Genomic DNA, 16,342 nt, shown 5'->3' on the forward strand with positions numbered 1-16,342 from the left:
GAAGTTTTGTTAGGGCCTCCGGACTTTGGAAGTTTACAGTGGGGCCTGAGATGCCACACGTCTGGGCCAGCTGGGTGTGTGGGGTGCCATCTGCACCGAGAGGGATCCTGCGATGCGAATTTCCAGCAGATGAGCAGAGTCCTGACCCAGTGCTTGGTCAAAGGCAAGTGTCCAGACTGTCACAACTGCCAGTGGAGGGGTGCCAGGAGGAGGGGGCGCACCTCAAGGGATGAGGGGCTGGAGAGCCTGTGCCCGTCCCAGCTGGTAGGGAGTTGGGCTCCTGCTACCTCTCTGAGGCCCCAGCCCTCATCAGGAAGGTTCATGAAGCTCAGGGGCTGGGGAACTGGGGTCACTGGGGCCATTGGACCATCTGAGGGTAGAGAGGGAGCTGTGATGGCCCTGGGCAGTGTTGGGAGTGCACGGAAGAGCATCAGAGAGGTTTGGAGGGTTCAGCTGCCATCTGTGGGACAGAGGATTTGCAATGAGGAAGAGATGCTGAACTGGGCCAGCTGGCAGCTCCTGGTCGCCCCCAGGCTCACAGCAAAATGCAACCACAGGCCAATATTCTTTAATCATAAAGGCACTTGAGAACCCCTACAAACTCAAAGTCCCCCCCAAGAGTGGCCCTGCAGATGACCCACCCTGCTGCCCTCCACCCGCAGGTCCACGGCACTCAGAGTTCATCGTGGCCTGCAGAGGCCTCCACGCTGGGCTTGATGAAGATGCCTTCCATGGCCTTCCATCTATTGTGGATGTTGGCACTAGGCATGCCGTGCACCTCGAGCTGCCCCCGGATGGGGCTCCCGTACTGCTCGCCAGTGACCGACAGGAACACGGAAGTGCCCACGTGCTGGAAGCGCACGGCGGCCTCCCGCTCCCAGTGCTGCCCCGAGCAGCGCACCGTCCACAGGTCCAGGTCATCACCCTCGCCGTCCTCCCCAAAGGCGCTCACCTCCTGTGGGGGCGGGGGTGGTGTGGGAGGACAGTGGTCACGCATGACAAAGGGCACACTGAGTCCCCCATGGGCAATTGCCTGGCAGCTGCACTCACACCCAGGTCCTTCCCTGCACCTCTCTGAGCCTCAGCTTCCACAGCTGCAAACTGGGACACCACCACCCCCACCCCCAGCATCCAGAAGGGCCCCCCCAACACCAGCTCTTCAAACACACGCACACCCCACCTCATCTGCCTGGACGGTGACCAGTGGCCCCCACAGAACCAAGACATCCCCCTCCTTCCTCCTCTGGGTTTCTCCTGTCCTAACCCCTCTGACCCTCACTCAGCATCAAGTCCACCCTTCAGGCTGACAGCCAAGGTTCTATTATCTCATCCTTTCCTTCTGATAGCCTCCCCAAAGCACCCTCTGTTCCAGTACCACCTCCCACCCAGTTCCAATGAACTCCGCTCACAGGCTCTTCCCCAGGCCTGGAAAGATGCCCTTCTCTCTGCGGCCTGGCGGACTCCTACTCATCCTTCCAGGCCCAGCCCCAGTTCCTCCTCCCCGCAGGGTTCCCATTCCCCACCCCAACGGCCATGCGGATCCCCCTCCTGTGTCCAACTCGCCCCCAGGAGTGGAGCTATCCAGACGGACAGCTCTTCCTGTCTGTGTCCCCGCTGGGCTGGGGACTCCAGGGGGCAGGACCCTGGAGTAGTCACCTCTGTATCCCCATAGGGGGCGCTCGGCAAACACTTCTGACTTGTAATTCCCGTTTCACCCAGGAAGCTGGGGCTCCGAGCAGATGCCGGGCCCCTCGCACACACGCCAGGGGCTCACCTGGTTGTGGGACAGCGGCGACGGGAAGTGGTGCGTGTGCAGGTTCTTGCCGGTGAGCACGTGCGTCAACCGCACAGCCTGCCCGCAGCGCACCGGGGACCCACGCGGACATCCGCCCTCGGAGCCGCCGCGGATCCGCCAGTAGCTGTTGGCGTCGTCAGACGCCTCCACGCCGGTCACCGACTGCTGGCCGCTGCCTGGGGGGCGACATCCCACCCCCGGGGTCACTGTCAACGCGGGAACTCCGACCCTCGACCCGGACACCATCAGCTTTCCCGGACCACCTCAACCCTGGGATCCAACGGCTCCCCCAGCCCCCGCCCGCCTCCGGCCGCACTCCAAGTCCCTTGGTCCGCAGCTCCGAACGGCATCCCGAAGACCCCCTCGAACGGCCGGCCTGTGCCCCTCGGCCCCCAACTACTCCAGCCCCTGATGACCCCCAGCCCCCTGGCCCGCAGAACCCCGCCGTCAGACCCCAGCCCCGGCCCGCGCACCGGATCCGTATTTGATGTCGTGCGAGTGCAGCCGCACCCGGTGCTGCGTGTTGAACAGCTTCAGCACCGACCCGCAGGTCACGAGCCCCGCGCCGGTCTTGACGGCACAGCTGCCCGGGACCGAGATCGCCAGCAGCAGCCCCAGCAGCGCCGTGCCGGTAGCTCGGCCGCGGCCCGTGCTCCACATCGCCCCGGCCGGGCTCCGGCAACTCGGGTCCTGGTCGCTTCCGTCTCTGCTGCCGGCCAATCCGGCTCTCACAGGGCCCGCCACGGCAGCCAATCGCCAGCCTGCACGGCGCTCCGCCCGCACTTCCATTGGGTCCGCGTGGAAAGGACCCGCCCGCAGCTTTCCAGAGCGGCGGCTGGGAGGGGACTGGAGATACGAGGAGGGTTTTGATTGGTCCACGCTTCCGAGGACTCACTAATGAGTAGCAAGGGAAGGCCGGGGCTGCGTCGAGCAGAGGTAGTGCGGACAGAGGCGAGGGCGCCCCTCCAGCGCCCGCCAGGTCCCGGGACACTCGGTTCGCCAGTTCACGAAGCCCCTTGATCCTAGACCCCCGAGCCCTCAATCATGGTCTCTCCCTCGGACCCTGGGCCCGCAGCTGCAGGGTCTTAAGGTTGCTAGACCACTAGATTATGTGGTCACAAGTGGACGCATCTCAGATACTCAGTCACCTGGTCCTTCAGTCCCTGGACCCCGGGATTAACTAATCCCCCAGTCGCTCGGTCATTGACCACTCTCTGACACTGAGTCACCTCAGTCCCTGGACCCTGGGGTTTCTGAATTCCCTGAGCCATTCATGGACCCCTTCCAGGGCTTCTCATGGTCCCTAGGCCACTGGGCAGCAGAGGGCAGCAGGGAGCTGTGATGTAGAGGGTAGTGGCAGGTGGTCAGCAGAAAGCCCCCGAGCTGTCTTGGGAACCTGGAGCCCTGGGAGACCAAGCGACTGGGAACCAAGCCTGGGTGACTGTGTGTCCCAGGCTTGGGACTCACTGCCTTCTCAGAGGGCTGTCAGCTCAGTCGGTATAAGGGGGGAAACTTAAACCACTGTTTATTTATTCATTCGTGGAATATTCTTACATTGATTTCACTCCAGGCCCATCAATTCAGCCCAGCCCAGGAACCGGCTCTGGGATATGTTACTCAATAGGCTGACTACCCGTGCACTTGGTGCACCAGCAAAGCAGGGAGAAAATTTTGTGTTTAATTAAATCATCCAGAATTTTGCATTCAGAAAATCCAGGGTAGAGCCATTTTAATTACAGCAATGGGTTCTTTTTTGGTTTTCATGTCTCCCTACCCCCACCCCTGGGGCCATGGGGCTTGTGGGATCTTAGTTCCCCAACCAGGGATAGAACCCAGGCCCCCGGCAGTGGAAGCACAGAGTCTTAACCACTGGACAGTCATGTTTAACATTGTCTTTATTTTGAATTCTATATGGGTCGAGGTGTCTTGATCTTTTCAGTGCTTAGAGTGTCTAATATGCTTATGGTAACTTCCCTGGTGGCACAGTGGTTAAGAATCCGCCTGCCAACACAGGCGACACGGGTTCAAGCCCTGATCTGGGAAGATCCCACACGCTGAGGAGCAACTAAGTAAGTCCAGTGCACCACAACTGCTGAGCCTGCGCTCTAGAGCCCACGAGCCACAATTACTGAGCCCACATGCCACAACTACTGAAGGCCGTGCACCTAGAGCCCATGCTCTGCAACAAGAGAAGCCACCGCAATGAGAAGCCCGCGCACCGCAACAAAGAGTAGCCCCTGCTCGACGCAACTAGAGAAAGCCCACGTGCAGCAATGAAGACCTAATGCAGCCAAAAATAAATAAATAAATGTGTGTCTGTTAAAAAAATGCTTACAGTCTGCCCTGGATTTGGTAGACCCCGCCCTTGAGGGGCTGCCGACCCAGGGCAGGGGGGCTAGAGTACAATCTGGGTGTGTCTTCTTAGACACACCAACAAGCATCTCGAACTTCATATGCCCCAAGCAGGACTCCCTGGTCTCCCTCACACTGCTCCTCCCCCAGGCTTCCAAGTCTCAGGAACGGCACCTCCATTTACAAGTTGTTCAAGCCCCAAACCTGGGATTCATCTTTGATTCCTCTCTTTACCACACTCCTCACATCTACCCCAGAATGTCTTTTTTTTTTTGTAGTATGCGGGCCTCTCACTGTTGGGGCCTCTCCCGTTGCGGAGCACAGGCTCCAGACGCGCAGGGTCAGCGGCCATGGCTCACGGGCCCAGCCGCTCCGCGGCATGTGGGATCTTCCCGGACCGGGGCACGAACCCGTGTCCCCCGCATCGGCAGGTGGACGTTCAACCACTGCGCCACCAGGGAAGCCCCAGAATGTCTTGATGGCTCTGACTCCAAAACAGATTGGAAGGCATCTCTCCTGCGTCCCCCGTCACCACCCTAATCCAAGCCACTCCATCTCCCCTTCAGATATCTACCACCCCTCCTAGATTTCCCTGCTACTTGGGCCCCTCCAAGACATTCTCCACCCAGGAAAGTGATTTCTGTCTTAAAAAGCATAAATCAAGGCACTTCCCTGATGGTCCAGTGATTAAGACTTTGCCTTCCAATGCAGGGGGTGCAGGTTTGATCCCTGGTCAGGGACCTAAGATCCCACATGCCTTGGGGCTAAAAAAACAAAACATAAAACAGAAGCGATATTGTAACAAATTCAATAAAGACTTAAAAAAAAAAGTAAAATCGGATCACGCCAGGTGCCTGCTGAAAGCTGCCAACAGCTTCCCATTGCACTGGGAGCAGACAATGGTAAGGACACAGCGAGTAATCTCCCTGACAGGCAAAGAAAGGGTTTCAAGAGCAGCAGAGACCCCAGGGCTGGAGTCGGGAAGCCAACACGGCTCTCCCTGAGTCTCTGGAGCCTCATGGCTTCTCCTAGCTGTTCCTTTTTCCTGAACACCTCATGGGCAGATGCTCAGGGCCCTCCACCAGGATACCACAGTTTGTCTCCAGGTTCAGATTCTCAAGAGGGGACGTGATTGACTCAACTCAGTTCCGGGGACTGCTCAAGGTGCAGTCAGCCAAGGAGGATGGAGAGGTGTTAGTCTCCAAATACATCTGCTAATAATGCCTCCCACCCCTGTGAGCACAACCTGCTCCTCTCCCAAGTCCTGGAGTCCCTACCCCCTCCGCTTGGATCTGGGCATGCGTCGTAATTGGCTTTGACCACGAGAATGCCACAGAAGTGCTGTTTGGGGACTTCCGAGCACAGGCTGCCAGAGCACTCACTGGTGGTTCTTGCTTCCTCCCTCTAGGAAGCCAGCCCCTGCCCAGACAGACCCTTGAATGGCCAGGGGCAACAGGGAGAGAGATGATATAAGGGGAGGGGCCACGAGGGATGTCCTAGCCTCAGCCCAGCCCCCAGCCGAAAGCAGCACTCCCACCCCAGACGCTCTGGCTACACCACTGCAGCTGAGCCCGTAGAACCCCCTCAGAATCATTACAAATGATGATTTTGTTTGAAGCCACTTAAATCTTGGTTTGTTACATGGCAACAGATGCCTGAAACAGGAGCTAAGGGGAGCTGTCTCTAGCATCATGTGCCAGTGGTGCCCAAAGGGGCTGCTCCCACCGCAGGGCCTAGATGTGTGCCTCTGAGGCTGGGGTGGGGACATACACCCTTCTCCCTTGAGGACTGGGCAGCAGGACCTGGAAGCCAGAGGTATTGGATGCACCAGTAGGGCCAATCAACTGTGGCCAAGTGATATGGCAGTAATGTACAAAGTGGTTGTTGTGGTTCCACATGGCGGCGGTGGTGGCAGTGGTGGCCTCGGAGGATAGGCATTAGCACCGAGCATGTGCTCTGAAGGATCCTTGTCACAAGAACTCTGTGGAAAAATGGGTCCCTGACTCCCCACCTAGGACCCTGGCCCCTCTGCCAGTCAGAGGAGCAGGTCCTCCTCCCCGAATCGCAGGGTCCTCCCTGCCTGGTTCCAGAGGAAGCTCTGTAGTTGCTGTGTCCTCACCTGTGGGCCACTGAGCACGGTCAGCCCGGGCCGAGCAGGTCTGGCCTCTGTGCACCTGGCGGGCTCCAGGGGAGGCATGAGAGATCCACCAGCCTCCCCGAAATGGCGGCCTGCTCAGCGAGGCTGAGCATCTTCTCTCCACCACAGGGGCAGGGTGGGGGTGGGGGTGGAGCTGCTCCCTGGGTGAAGATGCCTGAAGGGGAACAAACAGGCTGCCCGAGGAAGGCAGAGGGGAGGAGCTGGGGGCACCGGATGGCCAGAAGCTCCAGGAGAACCTTGGACATGAGATCCTCTGAGCACAGCACCAGCTGAGCCCACAGACCCTTCAAGAGAGAGAGCTGCCTTGCCCAGGGCCTCTGCGGAAGGGGTAGTCAGTCACATGGCCAGCTGGGTCAGCCAATCCATGGCTTGACCTACCAGCAGCCCCTGGGTGACCTCAGGAGCACGAGCTGAGAAATACAAATTAGGAAGACGGGGCTTCCCTGGTGGCGCAGTGGTTGAGTGTCCGCCTGCCGATGCAGGGGACACAGGTTCGTGCCCCGGTCTGGGAAGATCCCACGTGCCGCAGAGCGGCTGGGCCCATGAGCCATGGCCGCTGAGCCTGTGCGTCCGGAGCCTGTGCTCCGCAACGGGAGAGGCCACAACAGTGAGAGGCCCACGTACAGCAAAAAAAAAAAAAAAAAAAAAAAAAATTAGGAAGACAGGTAGCCGTGGGAGCATCAGGAGAGGGAGGATACGCCCTGGCAGAGGAGGAGCCCTAGGGAAGTGGGAGTGTGATGCACAGGGGCCGTGGGGGTGGGGACCATGAGTCCTAAGAGGCTTGAAGAGGCAGGAAGGTGCAGACTGGAGTGCAGAAGAGCGAGCAGCAGAGCCCAGGAGGTCACGGGGCTCAGGGCACCGGCAGCTGCCGTGGAGGCCTGGCCCAGCTCTCCAGAGATGCTCCTCGGGGGCAGGTGGTCAGAAGGATGGCTGAGATCTCTGACAGGAAAACCGTGTTCCATCAACACAAGCTTTATTTCTCCCGTTGGCTCCCCTGAGAGGCTCAGCAGAGCTCCTCGTGGGCACCAGCTGTTCTGACCTCTGCTCGGGGCGGGATGGCTGCGAGGGCAGTGGCCCCTGGGGCGGGAGGAGTGGGGCATGGAGCACTCGGTGCACTTCAGGGGCCCCATGGGCAGTCACCATGGCCCACACCTGAGCCTGCCGCCGTGGCGCTGACCACGGCCTCCTCTTGAGGCTCCAGGGAGCTCTGGGGTTCGCCCTCATCTCCAAAGTCATCCTCGTCCTCTTCCTCCTCCTCTCCATCCTCCTCCTTCTCCTCCTCCTCCTCCTCGATGCTCTGGTGGTCCTCCATGTCCATTGCCTGGTCGGACTGGTGGGAGGCCACGCCAGTATTGGCGGGGGACGGGAACAGCTTGGGCTCTGGCAGTCTGGCGGGCTCCTGCTCCGCGGCTGCCAGGCGCTCCTGTGAGGCGAGCAGCCGGGGTTCCGGGGACCTCATGTTGAGGCGGGACCCTGTGGGCTTGTCCTGGACCCTGTGGGTCCTGGCGGCCAGCTTGGACGGCGCGGTGGGTGTCCGCATGCTGCGCTGGGGGATGCTGTGCTGGGAGGTGTGCCGGGAAGGGGGCCGGGATTCCCGCTGGGGTGACCGCTGGCTAAACTCGGCCTCCTCCAGCCTGTGCAGCAGGCAGCTCCAGTCAATTGTGGAGGACAGACGGATGCGCGAGCCCTTCACCTCCCTGAAGCCCAGGAAGAGGTCCAGGAGTGCCTCGGTGATGGGGAAGGAGATGAAGCCCAGCTGCTCAGTGAGGTTCTTCTCAAACCTGTACTTGCAGGCAAGCAAGGACACAGCCTGGCCCTTCAGGTAGTCAACGAGCTCCTCGTGCCAGGGGTTGGAGAGGCGGGACATGGTGGTGGACTTGGACGGGATGGAGGGCAGCGTCTTCTTCTTGGTGAACTTGTAACTGGGGCGCTGTGCGGCAGCAGGGAGGGAAAGGGAGACACGTCATCCACTCCTGCCTGCCACCCTGGGTGCCCTCCCACCCAGAGCATCCTCCGCGTCACCCACGCGGCGCCACGCTCAGTCCACTCAGGGTGCGGCCTCACCACACCTGCTCTGCTGGCCCGATGGAAAGCTGAGCTGGGGTCCTGCGTGCTGGCCCACCTCCCACTTACCACCCTGTTATCATGCCAGCCACACCCGTCAGGCCCGGGGCAAGGCCAGTGACATCAGTCACTGTATCAGCCAAAAGGGAGCCTGCACAACCCTCACCCAGGCCAGGGTTCAGAGGAGGGAAGCACGCCTGGGCTTTGATGGGTGAAAGCAGGGTCAGGGGCCACGCTGGGGAGCCGCCAGGGTGAAGCCACCAAGTCCTCTCCGCACCCTTCCCAAGCAACTCCCTCTCGGCGGGGCAGACACACTGGTGAGTCCCGTCCTGGGCAGCAGGACCAGAGGGGGCTAGACCTCAGACACAGGGCCCTACTCTGGGCTCAGGCCACTGTCCACGAGGGACAGGACCCTCCTCACATGGGAGGGCCTCTGAGATTCACATGCAAATGTTAAAAAAATACCCAGAATAAGAAATAGCCTTTATTCATCTTTGACAACACGTGGTAGTAGCTAGGCCAGGATTCCTGGTCCCCTCATCAGCTCATCCCCTACTCAGGTGGTTTTCACAAGGGCAGGGCAAGAGACCTGGACCCTGGGCACCTGCTAGTGACAGTGGCCGCTAGGTGCGGTGGCGGTAGGAGCCCTACCACTGCAAATCCATCCCTAAGAACCCTGGCCCCAACCTTGAGGAGGTCACCTCCGGATATGGCACAGCAGGAGATGGCAAGAAGCCCCTTACCACGGAGGTGTCGTGGGGTGAGAACCTGGGGAGGCAGTGGGAGGAGGACGGGAGGGAGGAGGCCAGCGGAGCTGAGACCAGGGTGGTGACATGGGTCTGTCGTGAGGGCACTTTCACCACAATCCCGGTGGCGGGCAGGGTAAGGTGCAGGCTCCACCAGGGCTGGGTCCTCTGGCTGGAGCTCAGGGGCCCAGAAGTGGGCAGGGGTAGTCTCCGTACTTTGGGGTCCTGGTCAAGCCCCTCCTGCCTGGGGTGGGGAGAAGGGACTTTGGGCTCTTCTGTGGGTGTTACCTCAAGCCGGAACCTGGTGTCCACTTGGGTGCTAGACAGCGGGGAGCCACCTTCCTTGGCCTTGCCGCGTCCCCTGTACTTGATGCTCTTTCTGTGCTCCATCCTGGGACTGGAGGTTGTGGTGGGCAGCAAATCGTAGGGCTCCTCCCCATCAGTGGGTGTGGCCAGCTTGGAGCTGGACTCTGGGGAGGGCTCCCATTCTGACAGGAAGAGAGGGCAGCCGTCTCGGCGGCAGGCACCACTGAGCTTGTCCACAGCCTGGTTGACCACGTCCTGCAGGGCGGGGAACAGGTGGTGCTCAGCCAGGAAGTCTAGGGTCCGATGGGGCTCTCGGAGAGCACAGTAGCCGGGCAGGTCAAAGGACCCTGGCTGGCTCAGCAAGGACTTCATCTCCTTGTTCAGCTCTCGCTTGAGGAAGATCAGCTCCCGCTCTGCTGGCCCCAGCTCTGACACTTCGGGCGTGCCTGAGCTCGAGCCCAGCAGGCCTGAGAACCAGGACAGGGGCTGCTCTAGGGTCCACTGGCTGCTGGTCTGGCTGCCCAGTGAGTCCCATGGCAGGGAGTCCCCATGGGGGCAGGACTGCCCCAGGCCTTTCTGCAGAGAGAGGAGGACTCTCAGAGGCGTCCAGGGGCAGCCAAGCCAGGCCTGGCCCTGGGCTCTGGGCTGGGGTCCACCCCTGCCCCACCTGGGCCGCAGCCCCAGACCTCACCCCTCTGTTCTCCAGCTGCAGCAGCCGTTTGAGGTTCTTCTCCAGCAGGAGTCTGTCCTTCATGGGTGGCAGTGCACCCAAGCTGCGGGCACCCAGGTCGCTGTCCCAGCTATGGGAGCCCGGCCAGTTGGCCGTGAAGCTGCTGTGGGAGTCAGACATGGAGCTGGAGCAGGACGGGTAATTGTTGGGACGCCCCATGCAGAGGCTCGGCCGGGTGCAGTGCTGGTGCACGGTACTGAGGATGGGCCGGGCCCGCGCATGACGCCCACCCCTCGGCACCTCCATCGGGTCCTCCACCTCCACCAGCGGCACCCCAGCCTCTGTCTCTACGGTGGCCATGCGCTCAGTTGCCTCCTCCACCACTGTCTTCAGGCTGTCCAGCACCTGACCCTCGACAAGGAAATCCAGGAAGCTCCTAAAGGGTCGAGGGCCCTTGGGGTTTCGGCGGTGGCTGCAGAGCCCTGAACTGCCTGAGGGGCCATGCGTCGAAGTGGGATGTGGTGTGTGGCCCAGCTTGGAGGCTTGCCCCATTTCCGGGAACAGTGACTTCTTAGGTGGCTGGACCTGAGCAGACAGGCATATCACAGTGGGCAGTGATGCCCCATGGGGGGAGGGGTCCCCTGGGGTCCTCCTAGGGCACCAGCAACTGGGTGGGAAGTGGGCAGTGGAAGAAACTTTTTTCTTTTTTTTTGGCCGTGTCACGCAGCATGCAGGATCTTAGTTCCCCAACCAGGGATTGAACCCGTGCCCCCTGCAGTGGAAGCATGGAGTCTTAACAACTGGACTGCCAGGGAAGTCCCAGGAACTAGGTTTTGGAGCCAGGCAGCCCTGGATTTGGACCCTGGCTCTGTCAGCTTCAGGCCATGTGACTGTGGGCACGAAGGCCCCTCTTGAGGTCCAACTTCCTCTCTTGTAAAGTGGGGATCTGTTCAGGGTTGCCCTGAAGCTTCCCTGACACGTACATTTCACATACCAAAGACCTGGCTGGGGAGTCTGAAAGTCCACTTCTGTCCTCACCCAGGACATGAATCACAAAACCCCTTGAGCCCCGTCCCCACTGCTGGTCTGTACAGACTACCTGTGGTCCTGAGCCCTGTGCGCCCCATGGCTGCTTCTGCCCCTCAAGCCGTAGGCCCCGAGTAGACTCTATGCTCCCACTCTGGGGTTCTAGTCCACCATGCCCCTCCCCGTCCGAGATCAGGGGACACAGGGAATGAGACTGAGACCGAGGTGACTAGGTAGGGCCCAGCAGGGGTAACTAGGAGTGGTCAAGGCAACAGGTCACTAAGAGGTCCAGAGAGGACATCAGTAGGAAGTGAGAAAGGGGGCTGTGATGTGGGCGCCAGAACTGGTGAGGCTCAGAGTTGGGCCCTGCTGGGCACACTTACCCGGGCCACGTAGGTGGTGTGGCCAGCCTCGTCGTCCGCCAAGTATCCCGAATGGTGGCGACAGCTGGTCATGGTGCAAGTGGCCGGGCCCAATGCCCTCTTCCTCTCTCGTTGGTTCCGCGATGCAGCCGCAGATTCCTCTCTGAACCGGTCGGGGAGATGGTGTGAGGGTGCCCCCAGCCCTCCGTGGGTCTGCATCTCCCTCCGTCCGTGGGCCGCTGGTCAATGGCTCCCCGCACCCCACGTCCTTCACATGTCAGGCCGGTCCTCTGCTCGGAGCCCCGTGGGCGTCTCAGCACCGTCCGTGTCCAGAGTCGTCGGGGCTGGGGCCCCCGAGGGACTGCGCATCCAGTCTCCGTCCATCTCTGGGCCCAGTGCGTCCGCCCTCCGTCCTCCTGGCCCTGGTGCCCCGGCCCCGGGCCACCCGGCCCCGGGAGACCTGCTCACCAAGTCCGCGCCCACTGGGCACACGCTCCGGTGCGGTCAGCACTGGGATCTTGGCGTCCGCGCCGCTCGGGGCCTCTGGCGGGCCTGCTCATTTGCACGCCGCGTCCTGATTGGCTCGCTCCGCGCCGTTCGCCGCCCGCTCCCGCGGCACAATAGTTGGGGCGGGGCCCACGCGGCTCCTCCCCCACTTTGACGCTTTTGCCCCGCCCATATTCGCAGAGGGAGCGGGAGGATGTCGCTGCTGCTGACCGCCTCGGTCCGGCCTGGAGGGGAGCCTAAGGGACAAAGCCACGGCCTCTCCCGGTGACACAAGCACCTTCCTCGGCTCCCCTCTTGGTCGCTGAGTTGTCCTTGGCTCCTGCTCGCGGACTGCTCCTTTCCAGGGTCCTCCCCTCGCCCAGTGTGGACACCCCAGGGTCTGTCCCCAGCGCAGTGGGAGGAGTCCCGGCTCTAAGTCACAGACGAGCTTCAACTCCTAGCTTTGCTCTTTCCTGCCCGTGTGACTCAACTTCTTTAATCACCTGCTCCTTCTCTGTAAGTGGAGCTGAGCGTCCTTCCACATGGGCTTGGAAAGTACATCAAATCTTCCTACAACACACCCGCACCCTAATAAGACCCTGTAAATCTTTACCTCCTCTCCCTCCTTTCCCTCTCTGCCCCGGAGGCCTTCCTAATGCAACACCCGCCCCCCCCAGGTGTCACCTCCTCAGAGAAGCCTTCCCAGAGGGCCCGTCCCCCCAACAGAATTACAACACACCCCATCCCAGACTCTGCCACACCTTGTTGTTACTTGACTGTCAGATCGCACTCCTTGGAGATAGGAACTGCAGCGCTCACCCCTAACCTATGATCTTTCTAATACCAGTAGGTGCTCAATAAATGTGAATTTCCTCCTTCCAGTAGCGGACCCTCAGGGCCTCTGGCCTTTCCAGGACCAGCTTCCCAGTGGCTGAGATCCCACACTTGAATCACCACTATTGAACACAATAGTCCTTATGCCAAAAAACTTGGTGAAGGGCTCTTTGAGGCCTCCAATTCTTACAACGTCCCCACGGAGGTGGGTATTATCTGTTATTTTCCAGTTCGGCTCTGTCCTCTTGGCCCCTGACCTGGGGGCCATCAGGGTGTAGAGGAGCCGAGCAGACCAGAGGCAGGCCAGAGCTCCGGAGTCAGTCCCAGCTCCACTGCTCCTCACGCAGGGCAAGACACTACCCCTCCCAACTCAGTTTCCTCATCTGTAAAACAGGAATGGCATGACCAACCTCATAGGCTGGATACAAATACTGCACTTTCCACTGGGAAAATCAAGACAGCCACATCACAATGAAAACCCTGGCCGTCAACCGTGGTGATTATTTGTAAAGTCATTGGTAAGGAAAGCTTTTCTAGATCACAGAGGAAAAAAAGAGGTCATGAGTGTAAAAGTTGTAGCCTGGCACAGAGCTCAAGAGATGGAAGCTGGGACTCATGCTTTCTGAAACAAAGCCATTGGTGTACATGCTTTCTTTCATGTTCTTATTGTTCAGAGCTTTTACAAATCAAGAAGAAGCCTCATCTTCGAAAATCAGCAAAAGACAAATAGGCAATTTGAAAAAGAAGAAATACAAATAGCTAATAAAAACATGAAAAAGTTCAGTCACTATCAAAAAAATGAAACACTACAAGAATGAGATAACACTGATGTGTTCATTGTCTTCTCAAAACAACACAAAAAAGTTTGTGGTGAAGGAGCAGAAAACTTGGGTGTATTTATTTGCTTAGAGAAAATACCGGGAGACAGTACCCGGAAAGTGAACGGTGGTGATCTTGGGGGAGGGTAAGAGATTTTTTTTTCTTCAGGTTTATTTTTCCGTTTTTCATATTAAACATTTCTGCAGTCACTGTAAGTTTCGCGTTGCCATAAACCGGGCCGCGGTCCGGGTGGGGCGGGGCACTTTGGGTGGCTGGCGGTTGCAGGGATCCCGGGAACCAGCAGGTGGCGAGAACAAAGGCTAAAGCGCGGGCGCGCCGGGCGCGTGCGTCGGGGCGGGGCCTCGGGCCGCGTCTGGGGCGGGGCCTGGACTGTCCGGCCCTAGCCCCACGGGCCCGAACAGCTGGTGGAGGGACCATGGCCCGGCCCCGTGTGCGGCTGGTGGTCACGGCAGATGACTTTGGTTACTGCCCGCGGCGCGACGAGGGCATCGTAGAAGCCTTCCTGGCGGGGGCTGTGACCAGCGTGTCCCTGCTGGTCAACGGCGCGGCCGCCGAGAGCGCGGCTGAGCTGGCCCACAGGTGAGCAGCGGCCCCCTGCAGGGTCCGGGCGGGCTTGGGGCCGCCGCCCCGCGCCTCCGATGCTCCCGCTCGCGCTCCGCCCGCAGGCACCGAATCCCCACGGGCCTCCACGCCAACCTATCCGAGGGCCGCCCCGTGGGCCCGGCGCGCCACGGCGCCTCGTCACTGCTCGGCCCCGAAGGCTTCTTCCTCGGCAAGATGGGATTCCGGGAGGCGGTGGCCGCCGGAGAGGTGGTCTTGCCCCAGGTGCGGAGGTGCGGCTTCAGTAAGATGCTCGCGGTGACTCCCCCAAAGCTCCGCCCCGAGGGTACCGTGCGCAGAATTGGGCTCTGGATGCCTTCCTGGTTCAAACACAGGGGCGATCACAGGGGACCACATGGACGGGGTCCTTCTGGGTAGCTGCTTCCGGACGTTCTATGTGCCGATCACCTTCTTACTTCAGGTTCGAGGAGAGCTGGAGGCCCAGCTGAGCCGTTTCCGGGAATTACTGGGCAGGGACCCTACTCACGTGGACGGGCACCAGCACGTGCATGTGCTCCCAGGTGCGTGGGTTGGTGCTCCCAGGCCGGGGTCGGGGGGGGTTGCTGCACGAGCCTCTCCCTGACTCTGCCCCGCCCGCAGGAGTGTGCCAGGTGTTCGCTGAGGCGCTGCAGGCCTGCGGGGTGCGCTTCACTAGGCTGCCGATGGAGCGCGGGGTGGGCGGCTGCAATTGGCTCGAGGCCCCAGCGCGCGCCTTCGCCTGCGCCGTGGAGCAAGACGCCCGCGCCGCCATGGGCCCCTTTGCCCGCCACGGCCTGCGGTAAGGCCCCCTGCCCCCTGCCAGGCCCAGGTCCCAGTGTGTCCAGCTGGCTGTTCACCTTGGTCAGCTGTGTCCGTTTCTCATCCTCGACTGGTGGTGTCCCCACCCCAGATCCGTCCCGCCCCCGGCCTACCCCTGCCCTACCCCTGCCCATTGCGGCCCTGCAGTCCTGCCGCTGATGCCCCGGCATCTACAGGTGGACCGATGTCTTCGTGGGCCTGAGCACCTGCGGCCGGCACATGTCCGCTCACCACGTGTCAGGGGCACTGGCTAGGGCCCTGGAGGGTATACCCACTGGACGCGCAGTGACAGCCGAGCTGATGGCACACCCCGGCTATCCGAGTGTGCCTCCGGTTGGGGGCAGCGGTGAGGGTCCTGATGCCTTTTCCTGCTCCTGGGAGCGCCTACACGAGCTGCGTGTCCTCACGGCACCGGTGCTGTGGGCTCAGCTTGCCCAGGACGGCGTGCAGCTCTGTGCCCTCCACGAGCTAGACTCCAAGAGGCCCGGAGAGGGGACCCCCAGTAAAGCCACTCTGGAAACCTTTCTGGAGCCCTCCCCACTGTGACCCTGGCAGACAGCCAAGCATTAACATCCCTTGGTGCCCAGGAAGGGAACTGGGTCCCAGAGCAGGCTGTGACTTCCTGGGCTGGATGCTGCCACCTCTGTGCCCAGGTCCTCATGGTTCAGAGTGGCAGCAGAGCTTCTGCAAGCCCTCTGGCTGCTGGTGGCAGCTGTGACCTCTGGGCCTGGGGCCTGCCAAGCATTGGGTGGGGGTAGGGGGGCAACACAGTGCTGTGTAAGCATCTTCCTTGTTTGGGTGCACAGGGCAGAGATGGCTGTATTAATAAAGTAACGTGTCCTGTAAACTTGGGTGTTTATAGACTGTGCCTGGGAAACCTTCCCAGACACAAGAAGGACACGAAATTCCTTCAGGGCCCACCGAGGTCACTGTTCCAAAGATCTGCAGGGCCTCCACCTTTGCCGCTGCTCATGCTTAGGCTCTCTTCATTCTTTTCTTTTGGTGGGGGTGGGTAGGAGGAGGGGAGTGAGGGGTTGGAAGAATGTCTCACTAGGCTACTTTTTGGGAGGCATATTATAATCTCAATTTTGACTTTAAAGACATCACCTGTTTGAAGTAAGCAGCCCTTTGCCATCCTAGGGGATGGGTCTGAGGAGGTCCTGCAAACTTGCAGGAGTGTGTTTACGTTTTTCCAGGAGGGATGGTCTTCTACAGAAATGGCACCCCTGGTGATGTGTAGATGCCCTGTGACTGGGGCTCCTGTGGCCTGGATCAAGGCGATGCCAGGAGCAGATGGAAACCCAT

At 60.4% G+C, this 16,342-nt stretch overlaps 3 protein-coding genes across 3 annotated transcripts; 1 reads left to right on the plus strand and 2 right to left on the minus strand.

Moving 5' to 3' along the window:
- Positions 1-552: 552 nt before the first annotated feature.
- SDF2L1 (stromal cell derived factor 2 like 1) lies at positions 553-2,472 on the minus strand. The gene is made up of 3 exons (XM_079717362.1): positions 2,269-2,472; positions 1,775-1,971; positions 553-955 (listed from the first exon to the last, which is right to left on the minus strand). The coding sequence occupies exons 1-3, from the start codon at positions 2,453-2,455 to the stop codon at positions 674-676; spliced, it is 666 nt and encodes a 221-aa protein (XP_079573488.1). The 5' UTR covers positions 2,456-2,472; the 3' UTR covers positions 553-673.
- Positions 2,473-6,286: 3,814 nt separating this feature from the next.
- Positions 6,287-11,572, minus strand: CCDC116 (coiled-coil domain containing 116; the record flags this gene model as incomplete). Its single annotated transcript, XM_079718156.1, has 5 exons — positions 6,287-6,589; positions 7,627-8,235; positions 9,113-9,997; positions 10,113-10,676; positions 11,501-11,572. 5 exons carry the CDS (start codon positions 11,570-11,572, stop codon positions 6,287-6,289), a joined length of 2,433 nt encoding a protein of 810 aa, XP_079574282.1.
- A 2,482-nt stretch (positions 11,573-14,054) lies between these two features.
- YDJC (YdjC chitooligosaccharide deacetylase homolog) lies at positions 14,055-15,878 on the plus strand (the record flags this gene model as incomplete). Its single annotated transcript, XM_079717431.1, has 5 exons — positions 14,055-14,218; positions 14,305-14,464; positions 14,661-14,760; positions 14,840-15,017; positions 15,214-15,878. 5 exons carry the CDS (start codon positions 14,055-14,057, stop codon positions 15,581-15,583), a joined length of 972 nt encoding a protein of 323 aa, XP_079573557.1. The 3' UTR covers positions 15,584-15,878.
- Positions 15,879-16,342: the final 464 nt, after the last annotated feature.

Source organism: Hyperoodon ampullatus (genome assembly GCF_949752795.1).
Source record: "Hyperoodon ampullatus genome assembly, chromosome: 13".
NCBI classification, from domain to species: domain Eukaryota; kingdom Metazoa; phylum Chordata; class Mammalia; order Artiodactyla; family Ziphiidae; genus Hyperoodon; species Hyperoodon ampullatus.

What these genes read in the sequence shown, in the direction of transcription:
- SDF2L1 (XM_079717362.1), bottom strand. Translation starts at nt 2,455, where the DNA reads ATGTGGAGCACGGGCCGCGGCCGAGCTACCGGCACGGCGCTGCTGGGG. An exon ending in CGACATCAAATACGGATCCG is followed by an intron (nt 1,972 to 2,268) that starts GTGCGCGGGCCG and finishes GTCGCCCCCCAG; the next exon opens with GCAGCGGCCAGCAGTCGGTG. An exon ending in CGCCGCTGTCCCACAACCAG is followed by an intron (nt 956 to 1,774) that starts GTGAGCCCCTGG and finishes CCGCCCCCACAG; the next exon opens with GAGGTGAGCGCCTTTGGGGA.